The 19442-nt window shown below is 40.7% G+C and overlaps 1 protein-coding gene across 1 annotated transcript in view; it reads right to left on the bottom strand.

Moving 5' to 3' along the window:
• ALDH7A1 (aldehyde dehydrogenase 7 family member A1) overlaps positions 1-19442 on the bottom strand; it is a 25828-nt gene that overhangs the window by 2381 nt on the left and 4005 nt on the right. The window contains exons 4-16 of the mRNA XM_024193376.2: positions 18679-18759; positions 15526-15649; positions 14295-14427; positions 13602-13646; positions 12037-12114; positions 10656-10753; positions 9184-9225; positions 6831-6925; positions 5176-5260; positions 4807-4913; positions 3423-3539; positions 2787-2884; positions 2537-2610 (exon numbers count right to left, since the gene is read on the bottom strand). Of these exons, the coding sequence (XP_024049144.1) occupies positions 2537-2610; positions 2787-2884; positions 3423-3539; positions 4807-4913; positions 5176-5260; positions 6831-6925; positions 9184-9225; positions 10656-10753; positions 12037-12114; positions 13602-13646; positions 14295-14427; positions 15526-15649; positions 18679-18759 (1177 nt within the window). The remainder of the gene's footprint in view (positions 1-2536; positions 2611-2786; positions 2885-3422; positions 3540-4806; positions 4914-5175; positions 5261-6830; positions 6926-9183; positions 9226-10655; positions 10754-12036; positions 12115-13601; positions 13647-14294; positions 14428-15525; positions 15650-18678; positions 18760-19442) is intronic.

The raw sequence follows: 19442 nt of genomic DNA, 5'->3' as shown, positions 1-19442 counted from the left end.
CCCACTTTACAAGAAAAACAGAGACCCACCTCCACATACTCAGGTTGAAAATGCTGGCCTTCACCCACTTTGTCTCTCTGCCTTCCTGTTGACAACTGTATTATGCGAATGGTTGGTTTTAACTGGAGAAAATAACTATGTAGTGTGAGAGCAATGCTATGGCAGTTTTATTTTGTTTTGTTACAGGGTGGGGAGGTTTAGGAGAGAGAAGTGCCCAAGGTGAATATATGTTTTACAGATCCCCTTAGGAAGAAGTTCAGTAGCTGGCACGATGTGGAATCGAGTTTCAATAACAACATGCATAGCGGTTCTCTAAAAGCCATTTTTCTTATGCATGCAGCAATTGGAATTTTGGTTTTAATAGTTTGTGTTCTCGCCCCAGTGAGAGGTTGTTACCCATCATCAAGGTATTTTGGGTTACCTTTCCTTCATAGCAATAAATGTTCCATATGCTATCCTTTTATTAAATAAAGATTTTTTTTTTTTTAATGGAACGGAAAATTTGCCACTGGCCAAATTCTAGTCTCTGCTACACTAGCATAAATGCAGAGCAATAACATTGATTTCCGTACATTTACAGTGAGGAAATTGGGCAGATTTTGGCCTTAAAAATCAAGTGGTCAGAAGACCTGAAATAAGCTATTCTTAAAATGGCAATGCTGTGACTAATCTTTACCAGAACCTATGCAAGAAGAAAATAATGTTCATAAGGGAAAAAAACAAAAACCATGTTTGTTTTTTTTTAAAATTGAACCTCAGGTTTATACCATAGGCCCCATTGCTGTAGGATATGATCATCTAAAAGCATCATAAGAACATAAGAATGGCCACACTGATTCAGACCAATGGTCTATCTAGCCGAGAATCCTGTCTTCTGACAGTGGCCAGTACCAGATGCTTCAGATGGAATGAACAGAACAGGGCAATTATCAAATGATACATGCTCTATAGTCCAGTTCCAGCTTCTGGCAGTTGGAGGTTTAGGGGGACACAGAGCATGAAGTTGTGTCCCTGATCATCTAGGGTAATAGCCACTAATGGACCAATCCTCCATGAACTTATCTAATTCTTTTTTGAACCCAGTTATACTTTTGGCCTTCACAACATCCCCTGGCAATGAGTTCCATAGGTTGACTGTGTGTTGGATGAAGAAGCACTTCCTTATGTTTGTTCTAAACCTGCTGCCTATTAATTTCATTGGGTGATCTCTGGTTCTTGGTGTTATGTGAAGGAGCAAATAACACTTCCTTATTCACTTTCTCCACACCATTCATGATTTTATAGACCTCTATCACATTCCTCCCCTCTCAAACATCTCTCTTCTAAGTTGAGCAGTCCCAGTCTTTTTAATCTCTCCTCATATGGAAGCTGTTCCATAACTCTGATCATTTTTGTTGCCCTTCATTGTATCTTTTCCAATTCTAATATCTTTTTTGAGATGGAGCGACCAGAACGGCACACAGTATTCAAGATGTCAGCATACCATGGATTTATGGAGTGGCATGATGATATTTTCTCTTTCATTATCAATCCCTTTCCTAATAGTTCCTAACATAGTTAACTTTTTTAACAACTGCTGCACATTGACTGGATGTTTTCAGAGAACTATCCACAATGACTGAGATCTTTCTTGTGTGGTAACAGCAAATTTAAACCCCATCATTTTGTATGTATAGTTGAGATAGTATATTTTCCAGTGTGCTTTATTTTGCATTTATCAGCAGTGAATTTTATCTGCCATTTTGTTGCCCAGTCACCCAGTTTTGAGAGATCCCTTTGTAACTACTAGTAAAGTCCAAAGCTGACTGCCATTTTGAGTAATTTTGTATTGACTGTGAACTTTGCAACCTCATTGTTCACCCCTTTTTCAAATCATTTATGAATATGTTGAACAGCACTGGTCCTTGGAGGATCCTATTTACTTCTGTCCCCTGTGAGAACTGACCATTTATTTCTACTATTTTTCCTATCTTTTAACCAGTTACTGATCCATGAGCGGACCTTCCCTCTTATCCCATGAGTGCTTACTTTGTTTAAGAGCCTTTGGTGAGGGACCTTGTCAAAGGCATTCTGAAAGTCCAAGTACACTATATCAACTGGATCACCCTTGTCCACACGCTTGTTGACTCCCTCAGAAAATTCTTATAGATTGGTGAGGCATGATTTCTCTTTACAAAAGCCATATTGACTCTTCCCCAACAAATCGTGTTCATCTAGGTGTCTGATAATTCTTTTCTTTACTATAGTTTCAACCAACTTTCCCTGATACTGAAGTCAGGCTTACTGGCCTGTAATTGACAGAATTGCCTCTGGAGCCTTTTTTAAAAATCAGCGTCGCATTAGCTGTCCTCCAGTCATCTGGTACGGAGGCTTATTTACATGATAGTTAACATACCAGAGTTAGTAATTCTGCAATTTCATATTTGAGTTCCTTCAGAACCCTTGGGTGAATACCATCTGGTCCTGGTCCAACTTACTACTGTTAAATCTATCAATTTGTTCCAAAACATCCAGGTAGGAAATGTAATTAACATACCAAAAGCACCTCCAATTTCAGCCCCACTGGTTGGAATGTTGACATTTACAACACCACAGTCTGATCCCTTAGGCCTAAGAGCAAAGACAAGATAGACAAACGATGTGAACTTCTGTAGTCACATAGTAAGGAAAAGAGCCAGGTGTCTTCTCTAAAAGAGGCTTTAATGTTGAAGAAGTAATGTTTGACTAAGTGTTTGCAAATTAGACAATCCTGTGTTTTAGAAAGAGGAAAAATATAAGAGTTATACCCAAGCCAGCGGAAAATCCTGCCCAAATCCTTGGTGAAAATGCTGCTAGAGAGACCTTGTTTTACTTCATTATTCCAAGCAAAGACCTCTTCTTCTGTCTGGAAGGAAGTACATAAGTAGTTATGCCAGGACTACTGAAGATAAGCAGTGAACACCACAAAAAGGTACCATGAAAAACAGAATGCTAACTTAAACTAGTGCCATGTTGCATCATGTTAATCACATGGCAAATAGCTGTATACCTAGTCACATATTAGCATGCCTGCACACACTGGTTGTACAGAAAGGCAATGACAAAGAGCTTTCCCCCCCCTCCAAACTATGCAATAATCATCTACAGTCCCGTATAGACTACCATCTTTAAGCCTGGGTGCTTTTTAAATAAGATATATAAACATAACCAAGTCCTGAGCTATGCAGTTATGCCAGATACCCCTACAGTTGAGAACCATAATAATTGGCCAATAATACACCTAATTAGGACAGTTTCATGAACATGACATACACTTGGGAATACTTCTCTCATCCTCCCTCCCCCCCTTGCATGCTTCAATTTAACATACAGGCCATATGCACTATTGAAATAACACTGGACCAAAGCTCATTTAACTCCTCCTTCTGTTTGTTTTTTTTTACCTTGAATTTCAGCACATAAAGAATGGGGGCAAATGTCTCAGTGTGCACGATGGATGCATTATGGGGAAGGCCAGTCACAATTGTTGGTTCAACATAGTTACCAGGGCGATTTAGAACCTTCAAAACACACACAAAAAGTGATAGCCAAGTTATTACTTCAGACAAATCAGTGTTTGGCTTAGGAACTAGGTACACTTAGTGCATCCCATTCAGTAGTTTAGATGCAGTAACTATATCTTGCAATGAGAAACAGAAAACCTTCCATAAGTAGCTAAACTGAACACACTGAACCAAGTTCTACTTAGTAACACATCCAGAAAATAGATGAGCAAAATGTACAGATTTACACATACAATTATACACACAAAATCAAATTGCAAAGTGACCCTACAGACAGTAAGCTTCCCTCTTCCCATCTGTGTTGTGAATGGCAAGCAGGGAAGGTCACTTGAATGGCTATGTTCTGAATGCACTGAAGGTGGAGACAAAGACTCAAAGATTTTAAGGCCAGAAAGGACGATCATGATCATCTAGTCAGATCTCCTGCACACAGGCCACAGGACCTCACCCACCCACTCCTGTAATGGGACCCTAACCTCTGGCTGAGTTACTGAAGTCCTCAAATCACAATTTAAAGACTTCAAGTTACGGAGAATCCACCATCTACACTAGTTAAAACCAGCAAGTGACCCGTGCCCCATGCTGCAGAGGAAGGCAAATTCCCTCCACCCCCAGGGTTTCTGCCAATCTGAACTAGGAAAAAATTCCTTCTCTGCCTCAAATATGGTGATCAGTTAGACCCTGAGCATGTGGGCAAGACCCACCAGCCAGAAACCTGGGAAAGATATGGGTGTCAGGGAGGAGATTGCAATAATCCAAATTGAAGGCCTGGATAAGAGCTTATTATCCTGCTCCACAGGGATGCCTACATGACTCAGGATGTCGTTCAGAGCCCTAGCTCCAGTGTTTCATTGAGAATGGGAGGCCAGGGTTTGGAGGGGAGGGGAGCTGCTTTTCTTTGTGTGAAAATGTGAACTGCAATTAAACAACACAGGAATAAGGAAAGCAGAATTCTCTTTCCACAGATTGGGGAAAGTGCAAGAGACTTGTCCAGGGCCAGACACTGAGTTAGTGGCACAGCTGACATTGAACTCAGGATTTCATTTTCCCAGACTCACCTCAATTCTCTAAAACATGTTGCCTCAGACGTCAGATGGAGCCATCCCCACCCACCATGTGTCAGACTTGATAGACTTACATATTTGAAGCTCCTGACAGCTTCATACAACCAGTTGGAATATGATCTGGGTTCTCCGTGACCCACCAATCTGTGGTCATTTTTCTGATGCTCTTTTCTAACAGCCCGGATAGTAAAAACAATCACCTTCCCACCATACACCACAGAGCCACCCTGCTGTTCGGCTTGTTCCACTGCATCAAGGAACATCATCACTGCTTGTTTAGTGTGGAGAGGCCCATACAGAGTGGTGGCTGGAAAGTAAAAACATATTACATATGGCATAGAGATCAAAGACATTATTTTAGGACAACTATATACATTTCTAACATGCCTATCACCATGATAGCTGGGGAAATAGCCATTTAATGTGTCCAAGATAAACAAAACAATTAGGATTAATTAGATTCCTCCTCCCTATTTCACAGCTCCTATTCTAACTGAAGCTAATGCAATCATTTTGTAATAGTCTTTTCCCTCTATAAGTAGGAGCAAATAAAATAAAACCCTACTTACAGTCCCATGGGTCACCGATGCGAACCTGTGCATAGGCCTTAGCAAGTTTCTCCACCACCTCATCATGGATGCTTTCATGCAAGAACTAAATAGAGTCATAAGAGTTTTATGAAACAGTTAGTAATATGTCACAGCTGTTGAAATTTGCAAAACTTTGTGTGTTGAGCTTTGGGCATCCCTGAAGAATAGGAGCTGTATAATCAACCTCAAGAATTCAAAAAAAGCCTAAATAAGGCCTCAAAAATCATGAGACTGGCTTAAAAACTATTCTCTTTTTTTAAAAGAGAGTCTTAATTTGCCTTCTGATTTCTGGGTCTTCAGGGGACACCCAGAACACATTTTCAAAGCTTTTCTCCACAAGGTCTAAAAAGCATATTTTTCCAAATGAAAAGTTGAGATTACACACATACACATAAAATGCTATAACCCTCCAAATATCATAAGACTCATGATAATATTGAGAGAGTTAGCAACAAAATGCCTGTTGAATCAGTCCCCTGTAATACAAAGAGAAGATAAATAGATTTAAAATCTAGTTAGCAACTCTGAAATATTTTCTCTCACCCCATCCTACCCCACTCACTGGACTGAAAATTGAAGACATGCAGCCTCTCTCACTACAAAAGTACTGAAATTTATAGTAGAGCCTTGATAATCTTCACACTTCAGTCAATTTAAAAAAAAAAAAAAAAAGTGCTGCTCCCCATCTCAAGTGAACTTTGATATCAAGTTACTGCTGTGAAGTCTCATGCTAAGATTCAAGCTATCAATTTAAAACTAAATACAAGTCAAAATAAATGGTGAAAACACATTGATATATTATTCTTGCTTTGTTTGCTTATGGTTAATTTGCAACATTCATTTACAGTGGATCTCCCTCATTCATTATAAATGTCTTTCTAAAGCTTATACTGAGTTTGAGAAGAAGTTCCTCATACCAAAATTGCACTTGAACTTTTTATGGTGGCTAAACAACTGACATCTGTAATACTGGTGCAAGACAGACTAGTTTTTATTTTTAATTTGGCTTTGAAGTCTGAAGTGTAATAATTAGACAAAATATTTGAGCACTAAACACATTAGTTTTAGAATCCTAGACCGGGCAAACTAGTTGAAGTTTTCCTGCTCAAATTATGGTTTTGTTCAGTAACTATTCATCTAAAAAAGGGACATCAGTTAAATTAGTCTCCAATATTTAGATTGTTAAAATAAGCTTTTACAAAATAATAATGATATCAACAGAGATAGTCGAAACAATTTTAATATGATGGAAATTACTTCTTTAAAAACCAAAGAAAATCCCTATATGCTATAATCCAAACACTGTACTACTTGCTAGCAGAAACTGCAGTATATTTCAAATAAATGAAGATGACTGCCTTGGCAATGAAAGCAAAGTGAAATTCAATGAGTATAAAGGATGAAAAATGTTAGATTTTATATTTTAGTTTTAGTGTCATTGGGTATTTTTAAAAAACACATGTAAGGAAATAGTTCTGGAACTTAAAATCATGACCCGCAGGTTAAACAGTCATTTTTCCTGTCGCACTGGCTTTAGATGCATTTGAAGTATGTTTTAAGAATACTCCTGACTGTTCTCCTCCTTCATACTGGATGATTTAACTATCCCAACTGTACAATATATATGTACTCACCAGCCTTCTGGCACTTGTGCATCTCTGGCCTGCTGTCCCCACAGCAGCAAATAGAGCAGAGGGGATGACTAGGTTAAGATCTGCATCTTCAAACACTTAAAGAGGAATTGAACATCAAGGTGTAAGTTATTGGCTTCTGGTTCCAAGCCCCTCTAAATTCAGTGGACATAAATTAGTCAACGTAGTAAACTCTATTAGGCCTTTTGGGTAGCACTAGGAAAGAGATGAATGAATAGTGTAGGTTAAGGACACTTTAAAACTAGTTTCCTGTATGTATTTGGAATTAAGCACAAAGGTTTGGTTCTCCAGGCCACTTTGAACAAAGTTCCCCAAGCAACACAACTTGATTGTGAATCAAGAAACTGCAACCAGCTTCCTGCATCCCTCCCCTCTCTATTCTGCTTGAGTGGAACCCAGATGGCCTGGAGAAACAACACCAAAGGAAGGTCAGATAGCATGGAGGATCAATGCCAAAGGGCACAAGTGACTAATTCAGTGGACCCAGGGCAGCAAAAGAAAATAAAAAATCATGAAGCAGAAAAAGAAATGGTAAGTTTAAAAATTAATATAGCTCAAACTGGTGTCATACTGGGGTTTGACTGTTCAAAAAGACTTCAGACAGATTAGCCAGCAGGAACTTTGTAGGTTTACAAGATTATTAAATAAAAGGCAAAAATGATCAGGCAACTTTTACCCTGTCACCTAAACAAGACCATGACCACAAAAGGCAGTATGTTTAAAACAACAGGAAGATAATCTATGCTACTTCCTGCCACAAGACATAGAAATAAAACTTAACACAAGTTTCAGAGGGATTTGATATCCATTAGCAAGGTTGGAAATTCAACAATCTAAGGCGGCTAAAAGTGTGCAACAGACGGGGAAAAAGTGTACCAGGACATCAAGTGTTAACTAGCGTGCATTTCTCCTGCCCCCATTAAGGTTATATCTACATAGCAGCAAGGAGGTACAATTCCCAGCTCAGGTAGTCATACATGTGCTAGCGTGAGCTAGTATGTTAATATCGGTGTGGCTGCAGTGGCACAAGCTGCAGCTCGGGTTAGCTGCTCAAGTACAATCTCGCCTGACCTGCTGGGTACAAACTGGAGTACCTACCCTGAGCTGCAGCCCATGCTGCCATGGCCACATTGATCTTGTAGCACATTAGCTCAAGCAGAGGTAGCCCGTGTATAGCTACCCAAGCTGCTCCCCGCTGCTCCCCAAGACCTTGATCCAACTCCCTGGAAGTCAATGGAAAGACTCACATCAACTTTAATGGGCACTAGATCAGGCTTTAAGATACTTAAATCTGAACTATACTACTGGACAACAAAGAGGGAAGTAGATATTTTTCTTAAGAATATTTTCCCAAAATTATATGCCTATTGGCTGGCCCTTAAGTATAAATATATTCTAGAACTCTAAAAACACAGCTACCCCCCAATTAAAGCCGTCCTTAAACATGGTTCTCAAGTGATATAGTTTATATCCCATAATTTGAATATATCAGAAAAATAAATAAAGCCACACCCCCAAGGCCCAATACATAGACACATTTTTCTTGACCTTTCACTTGTATTTTCCTAAATTAGTTTGTCCCTCACAATACTGCAAACCCAGAACAGCAGTGCGCTAGAACACAACAACCAGGATGGAAAAATGACCATTCTAGACTTATCGCCCAAGCAGAGTGCAATGCAAAAATAAATAAAGCAAAGTTGGGAGAAGCAACAACTGGGAAAAATAAATTCAGATATTACAGTTTTCAGTTAATAGAGAACAGAGGTAGTAGCTTTACTATTTTTAGCTTGAGAAACCCTATAAAATAGAAGTCTTATGATACAGTGTTTATGTTCAGAACAAACATGTGAAACACCTGGGTGCAATTTATAATGCCCATCTCTCAATGCCAAGATCAGAGGCTGCCTGTTCAGCTTTTTAACGGTGTTTTGTTCCACAGTGATCCCTCTGGCCAGTTAAGGAGAGGCAGTGACAGACAAAAGGGATTTCCATCTAGTCCTTGACTGGAAGATGGTGACTAGGATGTAGCGCCTTAAGAGCTGGGAGGTAGAGGACTGCTCATAAGAAGGGAGGTGTGTGTGGAGGGGGAGGGATCATTAGTCACATATTATTTAGTCCTGATTCAGCAGGGTATTTCATGTGTTTCAAGTCAGGTACTTGCCTAAGGAACTTATTAAATCTGGGCCTTCAGCTGTGATAGCATTCACTATATGCTAGGTACTTTCCATACACATAAGACGACAATCCCTGATAAAAAGATTAGTCTACTATGAACACAATATTAACATTAGAAGTAACTTGTATGAGAAGAGATTACTATATTGTGTATTACCAACAATGGCGTTGTTTCCACCAAGCTCTAACAGACTCCGTCCTGTTAAAATAAGTAAATAATAACGTGAGTTAAGAAGCTAGTTGTGAGTAACAATCATAGACTGTCCCTGTACAGTGACTAATACCTTATTCCATGAATGCTCCCACTGAAACCAATGGTACTACTCAAGGACTAAGGGTAACACAGTCTAGCCTACAGTGAAAGTTTTTGCTTTAAAATTTTTTTTTAAAAAACACTAAAGTAGTGCAGCGTGTGAAAGACATGGACAATGAGAGAGATGATAATGAAATCAAAGGGGATCAGCAAGAAAAATTAGCACTTGTGCTTATTTTCCTGGCAAGCAGGGCCAGCTCCAGGCACCAGCTAAAGAAGCAGGTGCTTGGGGCGGCCAATACCAAGTGGCGGCATGTCCGGGTCTTCGGCAGCAATTCGGCAGCGGGTCACTCAGTCCCTCTCGAAGCGAAGGACCTGCCACCAAATTGCCGCCGAAGAGTGGAGTGGCGCGATCGCACTGCCGCGGCTTTTTTTTTTTTTGCGCCGCTTGGGGCGGCAGAAAGCCAGGAGCCGGCCCTGCTGGCAAGTGTCCTAAATCTCTAAATTTGGAGGAAGGTACGGCCTTCCATTCTTTGATGAGCCTTGATAGTGAAAGCTGCTCTGAATTATATAGTTCAAATCAGGGAGTGACTGAAGAGAGTGCAAAATGCAACCCAAAATCCTCAAATGGAGGGATAGTGACCCAAGGCTTTTGGTTTATGTGGAGAATAGTCCATTGAAAATATCTAGATGTTGACAACCGGGCATGGATCCAGGATTCAGCAACACTTCTGCAGCAGAGGCAATTTGTGATATCCTGATGATAACACACCCTCCCCCTTTCTTTAAAAAAAAAAAAAAGGGAAAAGATGGGGCAGCTACACTTGGGTCCGGAGAGGCAATTACGCATGGATAATTTTGTTGACCCCTCCCAGAAATCAGTGCTGACCACAGTGGCATCGTGAGGGGGAGGGATAGCTCAGTGGTTTGAGCATTGGCCTGCTAAACCCAGGGTTGTGAGTTCAGTCCTTGAGGGGGCCACTTAGGGATCTGGGGCAAAATCAGTACTTGGTCCTGCTAGTGAAGGCAGGGGGCTGGACTCAATGACCTTTCAAGGTCCCTTCCAGGATATCTCCATTATATTAAATTAAATCACACACTAGACAAGAATCAGGTAGATTCAGAGAGGCCATCAAAAAACAATTTGCAGGCCCACTGAGTACAGCAGAGGCCAGATTTCAGGAGACTCTAAAAAAGTACTCGATTAGGTTAGAATTAGCAGAAATGCAGCTTCGCTGCTGCACTTGTAACACAAGTTTAAAAAAAAAAAAGAAAAAGGCAACTGAGACAAGTTCAATTTGTCAGAGTTCCCTCAGCCCCGTTTCCTAAACAAATGAAACACTTAAAGGGGAAAAAGCAAAAATCTACATACTTACCAAATCTCTCTTGAACCATAAGTGCCACCTGCTTGCCCACCTTAGTGCTGCCAGTGAAAGACAGCAGGTCCACTCTCTCATCTCTTGCCATTGCTGTGCTACATAAGAGAACACAACTATCCTCAAAAGTGCGTACAATTGGAGAAAGTTGACATGAGAAATGTGTTTCTTAATTATAACTAGGGCTATGATTTTGTCACAGAGATCTCTGGAAGTCATGGATTCCGTGACTTCCATGACTTGAGCCTGCAGCGCCTGGGAGCTGCAGGGTCTCCCCACCAACCATGGTAGCTGGGAACTGTGGGGCCCAGAGCTCCCAGCCATCGCGGGCTGTGGGGGGACCCTGCAGCTCCCAGGCACTGCGGGCTCAAATCACGGAGGTCACGGGCGGTGGAGAGACCCCACAGCTTCCAGAAGAGCCCCCAGGGGTGGTGTGGGGACCCCGCAACTCCCCATTTTGTCATGCATAAGATAAATTCATAGAAGCCCATGACCTTTCTCTATTGTCCATGATCTGTTTGTGATTTTTACTAAAAATATGCATGACAAAATCTTAGCCTTAATTATAACAAAAGGTTACATTTACGCTTTTGAAAGCCAGGAATACAAAACAGATTTAAAAGAATCAAGTCAGTGCCTAACTGGAATGCAACTCAAAGAAGCATAAGTGCCAGAATAAGTGCCATATTTCCATGTCAGATTCTAGTACCATGACATCTGCACTAACTCTAAAGTCTAACTCTGCCTACAGGAACAAAGCTGTTTAAGCACTTGTTTGCTGTTTGTACAGCACCATTGGCATGGCAACTAACCTAATGCTATCAGACCCATGCTATCAACTACAACTTGGGGTGTAGGCCTGCCAAGGCTTTAGGCACTTCGTGGGCTCACATGCACCTCTATGGGAGTGAACATCCCCAACTGGCATGCCCATGAAGGTTGTTGGGGGGAAGGGATATAGCAGGGACTCTACCCAGGTTGTATTCTTTATGGCAGTTCAGAGAGTTTGTTAGATGTGGCTACAAAGTAGGGGGAGAGGGGAAGAGTTAAAAATGGGGACAAATACCCTCACCAAACTGGAAGCTAGTAATATGGTTGTTCCAGCAATGGTCCATGGAATTATTAGTTACATATTAACAGTAGTGCCAGCAATGTGCTGGATGCCTTCCAGACAATCAAGATAGGATGTTTCCTGCGCTAAAGAGTCTATGGATAGACAGGCATGTCCAAGTTAGAGGCAAATAAAACAAGGTAGATTCAATTGGTTTCTAAGTGGTAGTACAAGGTTCAGAGAGCGCAAAGCTATTTTCAAACTAGACTATTCCCATAAGCCACCCTTCCGCCATTCCCTTCCCTACAAAATGCAAGAAGTTTTGCCTACCCGATATCTGCTCCACCACATATCAGGGAGCAGACTGCACCAGGCACTTTGTTATCCTCCAAAACTTTGGCTACTATCCTAGAAAAAAAGAGAAATTTCTTGAGAGGCTGGGATTTGAGAGATCTCAGTCAGATGCATGTGATAAAAAAATCAGCAGTTATTTTTTTTTTTTTTGCGACAAGGTGAAAATAGTAAAAGTCTATCATCTGTATCAGGTGCACTGTTTATATATAAATATATTCTCCTCTCTGAAAAGATCTTTGTCCAGTGTAATAGTAAGGCTTATAACAAAATCCACATATTTAAAATATAGTGCATCTTCCAGGATGTAACTGGCAAAGAGAAGAGAGATGAGCATATAAAATCCCAATATAGCATAATTCATAGTATTTCCTTTGGAAAGGAAAGGAAATTATTCGCAGAAGTAGCATCTAGCATTTTGGGGGGGGGGGGCAGGGGCATACTCTCAGGAATGAATAGTATTATAAATTCATAGATTCATAGATTCTAGGACTGGAAGGGACCTCGAGAGGTCATCGAGTCCAGTCCCCTGCCCTCATGGCAGGACCAAATACTGTCTAGACCATCCCTGATAGACATTTATCTAACCTACTCTTAAATATCTCCAGAGATGGAGATTCCACAACCTCCCTAGGCAATTTATTCCAGTGTTTAATCACCCTGACAGTTAGGAACTTTTTCCTAATGTCCAATCTAAACCTCCCTTGCTGCAGTTTAAGCCCATTGCTTCTTGTTCTATCTTTAGAGGCTAAGGTGAACAAGTTTTCTCCCTCCTCCTTATGACACCCTTTTAGATACCTGAAAACTGCTATCATGTCTTCTCTTTTCAAAACTAAACAAACCCAATTCTTTCAGCCTTCCTTCATAGGTCATGTTCTCAAGTACTGTAAATATTGTAGTACTTTCATTTCTTAAAACAGGTTAAAGTGCATACAAGCCATCTCCTCAATGTATTGATAGTGTCATCATAGGTGTCACCGAGTGGCACTATTACAGTTGTCCAATTTTTTTTCCTTTGCATGTGAGCAAGTTTTGATTCTTGGGAAGACATGCTGGCTTGTTAGTTTTGGATTAGGCCAGGTTCTGTTTTGAGACAACTTCAGGAGAGAGAGAGAGAACTGTGCAAGCATCAGGAGAGTTTGCCTCAAGAACTAACACTAATCAGAGCCTGAAGTTGCTTCCTTAAATCTAGGCATTGCTGTTGGGCTGAGGTTCCTGGAAGACGGAAGCGTCAGCATGCTGTTTCACAGTCTCACTCAGAATTGGTATGTGCACAAACAAAACATGTTACACTTAGAGCATCACGTAGACTCTCCATCATTGATTTCTCCTCCACTGAGAAGCTGAACTGCAAGACCCCAGACATCTGCTACTGCTCAGCAGAGGACTCAAAAAAGGGGAAACCAAGGGAACAAATTTATTCAATATACGTTGTTATTGTCTGTATGGCAGGGGAAGGAGACAAAGCCAGTCTTCGTCCCAGCCACAAGATCTCAGAGACAAAGCGCAAAAGCAATTATATGTACATATATTCAAAAACTTACTTTGTAACAGCTACGCTAATGAGGGACGTTGTAGGAGCACCTTTCCTTTAAGAAAAAAAAATGCAAAATCATTTTCATTTCCAAAAATACAAAATACCTTATGCAACTCTTGTAATATGCAAGGAATCAGAGTTAGAGGTAAGGCACAGTAAGCTTAGCCAGACATTTTCAGATTTGAGTGACTTCCATCTAAGTATCTAGCATTAGAGGTGTTACGGATCCAGAACTTCTAGTGAAGTGAAACTGAGCTACAGGTACCCAGAACCTTTGAAAATAAAACAACTTATTTGAATGCCTAGCTCTATGTACCCAATTTTTAAACGTCAACCATATTCTCTATAATTTGTATGACAGTAAAGCCTAGAGGGCTCAATACCTAATTGGGCTCTCTGTTACAGTCATTGTGCTAGATGCAGTATAGACATGAATTCCAAGACATCCCTGCTTCAAAGAGCTTACAGTAATATAAGGTAGAATAGAACTTTTAAGCAGGACTTGAAGCCAACCTAGAGATACCACAAGTGAAGAGTTTGTAAATGTGGGATGAATAGCAGATACCTGACCTTTCAAATACAGTATTCCTTACATGCCTGAGAGTAGCCTTACAAACATAACTCTGCTGTGATGAGCAAAGACTACCATTATCAGCATTTTAGTTTAAAGTATTTGTTGCAAAGTATTTGAGCATCTTACCAGAGGCAAGCATTCCCACAGATCATTGCAATTGCATTATTCCAACCATACACTGCTACCGGGAAGTTAAACGCAGTGATAATTCCTACCAATCCCACAGGATTCCACTGTTCTATAAGGGCATGGCCAGGTCCTGAAAACAAAGACACAAATTAGAGCAATTTGATTGTGTGTGCGTGCCTGACTGTTTTGCTCAATAAATGAAAAAAGAAAAGGCATGGACTGCAACAGATCTTCAGGATCTGAGACAGAGCCAAAGTTTGTTGACTTTTGGGACCCATCTATTTTGTTTATCAGAAGTAGGTGGATAGTTTATCTTATCTTATTTGCAGTGATGTGAGCAGCACTCAATTTATTACCTTTGTATTGGCAATTGTAGGACATTTTTTAACACAACATAAGTTATTTGCTGGTAAATGCACCAGAATTCATTCAATAGTTGCATAGTTATCAGAACAAAAACATAGCATAAGCTCTGCTGCATAACAGAGAGTATTTTTCTAATAACCGTTAGGACAGACACAAAAAAGTCAATGCAGATAGCCTGCTAGGGAACAAAAAGAGAGAGGTCAGTTTCAGCAAAATTGAATTAGAGCTGTCTTGGTGTATGGCAGTATCTTAATACATAGAAAGGGTGTTTACATTCCAGCTAGATGATCTGCTGAAATTTATTTCAATAATCCACAAGCCAGATATTTCCATCAAACAGCATCATCTCATTTTTCAGCAGAACTTTAATAGCTTTAATGAAGTCTATTTGTAGGAATTAATTACTCATACAATATATGCTGTGTTACAGTTGTACTCTACAGCATGCTGGTAAACTAGTTGTAAGGAATAATCATGTCAGTTGGATAATGAGGGAAACAAAAGTACAAGCATGTTTCTTGCTGACTCATCAATCTGCAAAGTTTAATTGTCAACAGGTTTCCCATGTCTTAGTGCAAACTAGCTAGATTTTGCTGTACTCATTCTATACTTTTATTTAGCGACTTTGTTAATGGAGAGGAACTCAGTTCTCTGTTACTGTATGTATGCAGTTTCTAACTGAGACAAGAATGGATGCACTCTGTAGCACCAAAACAGATCATCACATAGATCAAACAAGTCACAACAGCAAATACCGTAAACTGGTAACTTGCATAAATATATAATCTACAGTGCAGTAATGTAGAACGAGCTCCATTATATCCAGAACTTTATAAATACAAATTTTAATACACGTGCTTACTTTCTGAAGGCAAGACAGGTCCACCGATCATTCGGGACAAGCCAACAGCATAGTCACAGACATCAACATATTCCTGAACTTCGCCAACACCCTCGACAAAAATCTTTCCCATCTCTAGTGAGACCTGACAACATTAAGAACACACAGGATCATTTTTTAGACTCACATACTTTAAGGCCAGACGGGACCATCATGATCATTTAGTCTGACCGCCTACACACTGCAGGCCACAGAACCTCACCCACCCACTCCTGTAACAGACCCATAACTTCTGGCTGAAGTCTTCAAGTCATGATTTAAAGACTTCAAGTTACGGAGAATCCACCATTTACACTAGTTTTAATCTGCAAGTGACCCATGCTCCATGCTGCAGAGAAAGGCAAAAAAACAAACAAACAGGGTCTCTGCCAATCTGACCTGGAGGAAAATTTCTTCCCGACCCCAAATATGCCACTCAGACCCTGAGCATGTGGGCAAGACCCTCCAGCCAGACACCTGGGAAAGAATTCTCTGTAGTAACTCAGAGCCTTTCCATCTAGTGTCTCATCACCAGCTGTTGGAGATACTTGGTGGCAGCAGTCACAGATCAGCTACATGTCATAAACTTATCAAGCTCAATCTTGAAGTCAGTTAGGTTTTTTGCCCCCACTGCTCCCCTGGGAAGGCTGTTCCAGAAATTCACTCCTCTGATGTTCGAAACGTTCGTCTGATTTCAAGCTTAAACTTGTTGATGGCCAGTTTATATATTTTTGCTATAAGCTGGGGACTTACCAGTTGGAAGCGACAGAGAAGACACAGATGTATTGATTGATGGCAGGATGACTATGAGCCGCCAACGTGATGGGCACGTAAAAAGACTATTCAGTGCTATTCACCTTTCAATTCTCATATTAATCCCCATCTTCTCCAATTTAACTAATAATTTCCCATGTGGAACTGTATCAAATGGGACAGGGCAGGGTGCAGAACATGGCACCTGCTACTGCTGCAGAGACACAACAGGCTAGGAGTCTGAGTTCTGGGTTCAAAGGGCAACTTATCTTTATGGCCACTATCAGTCTGCACCACACTGCACTCAAGATCAGCCACACAAGGGGAAAGAGGTGCCCTCCTCTGTGACTAAGGGATTGATGTTGGAGGGGCACTTGAATTTTTTTTTTTTTTAATCCACCAACATTCATCTGTATCTGTAAAGGTGCTGGGTGAATTTCTGCCTCCCAAAAGGTTGATAGAGGGTTCACCCAAGGCAAGGAGTGGGAGTTTGAAACTACTAGGGAGGGGCGTCCCTACCTCATTAGGAGGAGTCATAAATCCAAAGATACCATTATGATCATCTCCTGTATAACAGCAGCCATAGATTTCAAGCAGGGTTCTAGTATTTTTTTTCCCTTATCAGATTGAGAACCATGTAATAACTTCATGCTTTAGTAACTCAGAGCTGCATCACATGCTGTCTCTAGCACATTTTTCAGACCTCTCTCTGTCCACACTAGGCAGGGAAACAGTACTCTGAGTAAACACAGAGGTACCTAGAACACTAATTCCATCCTGGAAACTATCTAATGGTCCAACAGCAGCAATCCTCCAACTTTTTATATCCTGCACCAGCACTTACTGAGATCCTTTCACAGACCATCTCACCTCCTAAATCCCTCGTTCTCCACATAGACTCATAGATTTTAAGGTCAGAAGCAACCATTATGATCATCTAGTCTGACCTCCTGCACAACGCAGGCCACAGAATCTCACCCACCCACTCCTGTAACAAACCCCTAACCTATGCCTGAGTTACTGAAGTCCTCAAATCGTGGTTTAAAGACCTCAAGGTCCAGAGAATCCTCCAGCAAGTGACCCGTGCCCCACACTGCAGAGGAAGGCGAAAAACCTCCAGAGCCTCTGCCAATCTGCCCTGGAGGAAAATTCCTTCCCGACCCCAAATATGGCGATCAGTTAAACCCTGAGCATGTGGGCAAGACTCACCAGCCAGCACCCAGGAAAGAATTATCTGTAATAACTCAGATCCCACCCCATCTAACATCCCATCACAGACCATTGGGCATATTTACCTGCTAATAATCAAAGATCAATTAATTGCCAAATTAGGCTATCCCATCATACCATCCCCTCCATAAACTTATCAAGCTTAGTCTTAGTTCTCACAATTTTTCAGATCACCAGAAAGAACTTATGTTGAAAAGCTCTGTATGAGAGGAAGTCTTCTTTCACGACTGTTCTAGTATCAATGCCCTGTCTCACAGAAAGGTGGGAAAGCAGCATGGTGACAGTTGAGCACGGTAAAAGTCTTTGTTTGAAAAGAGGACAGTTTCAGAATCATTTACATTTTTTCCTGTTTTGACAGGTGTGTTGAGGACAATGCTCTTAGGGGAAGGGGAGAAACTGGAGATGACAGCGTGACCAGGAGCCTAGTATCGTTTTAAGACCATTTGTGAATTAGAGGTATGATTTTTTTCAAGTGCTAGCTCCCAACTCCATTTAAGTCACTAAGAATTTGATGACTGGCTCCAATGGGAGCCAGCAGAGTTAGACTAATTCTGAACACCTTTGAAAACCCCATCCTAGGTTTATTAATTCATAAATATTTGTGGCCCATTTCCTGTAAACAAACTGTCTTTTAAAAAACTGAAGCAGTGCTTCCCACACAAGACACAAGTTACAACAAATACAGCTTTGTGAACTGGTACAAGAAGGAAGGGAGAAGGGGTAGTGAATGAAAAAGAAAAATATTGATCGAATTCTGATAGGATGACCAGATGTCCCGATTTTATAGGGACAATCCTGATTTTGGGGGCTTTTTCTTATATAGGCACCTATTACCCCCCAACCCCGTCCCGATTTTTTACACTTGCTATCTGGTCACCCTAAATTCTGAACCTGAGAATTGTGACGGCATCACTTTAAAACTCTAAACTGAAGTGGCATTTTTAAAATAGGGCACCAAAAATGCAGACTTACATTTAGTTTCCTTTAAAAAAATCTTATTTGTTACCACAGATCATTAGTGGAAACCAAAAAGTATTTAGAAGTTATTAAGACTAACAATTTCTCACTTAATTACACAGAGCTACATTAAAACCAGAGTCAAACATAATTTTGACTTTTTCAAATGTGTACACGTTTCTCTGGACACCTTACCAAGCTTCCCAGATCTTTGATTTTCTTTCTCAAGGCATCGCCAATCTGCCTCACTATTTCTCCACGTTTAGGTGCAGGAACCTAGACCAAAAAAAAATTTTTATTTTTTTTTTTAAAGAAACTGATTCAGAGACTAAACTGCACCTTCTGCTACAGGCACTTGTAGCCAGGCCACTATTTACATTAAGGGAAGACCAACCAGTTACTGTATCTTTGTGCTCTCTCCTCCCACTGACTACAGTGGGCTACTCATGTTTAATGTTAGGCTGAATTCTTGCTGAATCAGGGCCTCAAATAGAACTGCTCATGGGAATAAGGGTTTGCAGGTTCTGCATCATTGGCTGAATGCAGTCTTCAAATTACTGTTCTCCTTATCCTATTCCAGTATACATGTGGACCATTTTCAAACAGATATGAGCTTTAGGGACCTGTCAGAAAGTAAATTCCTCACATACCATGCTCACTATGCATTTTTACTGCCCTCCTTTTTAGTCCAGCCAGCCCTGATTTCACATAGTGAATTGTGAATATCTTGCTAGAGCCCAGTGTATAATGTACTTACATGACAGAGCAGTTGGCAACATAATTCCCTATTTTAAAAGATGTCTTACGTAGCTATGCTACAGAAGCCAAACTGTCCAAAAAAAAAAAAAAAAAAATAGCCCGATAGCTCCTTTACTAACACACACGCCCTGCAGCCCCCGCCCCCACTCTAACCACTTCCATAATGACCACCACCACCACCACCTCTTCCCTTCCCCCCT

Source organism: Terrapene carolina, unplaced genomic scaffold (genome assembly GCF_002925995.2).
Source record: "Terrapene carolina triunguis isolate 2854851 unplaced genomic scaffold, T_m_triunguis-2.0 Scaffold113, whole genome shotgun sequence".
In the NCBI taxonomy this organism is placed as follows: Eukaryota; Metazoa; Chordata; order Testudines; family Emydidae; genus Terrapene; species Terrapene triunguis.
The sequence above is the reverse complement of the archived record's forward strand: the minus strand, read 5'-3'. Positions and strand labels throughout refer to the sequence as shown.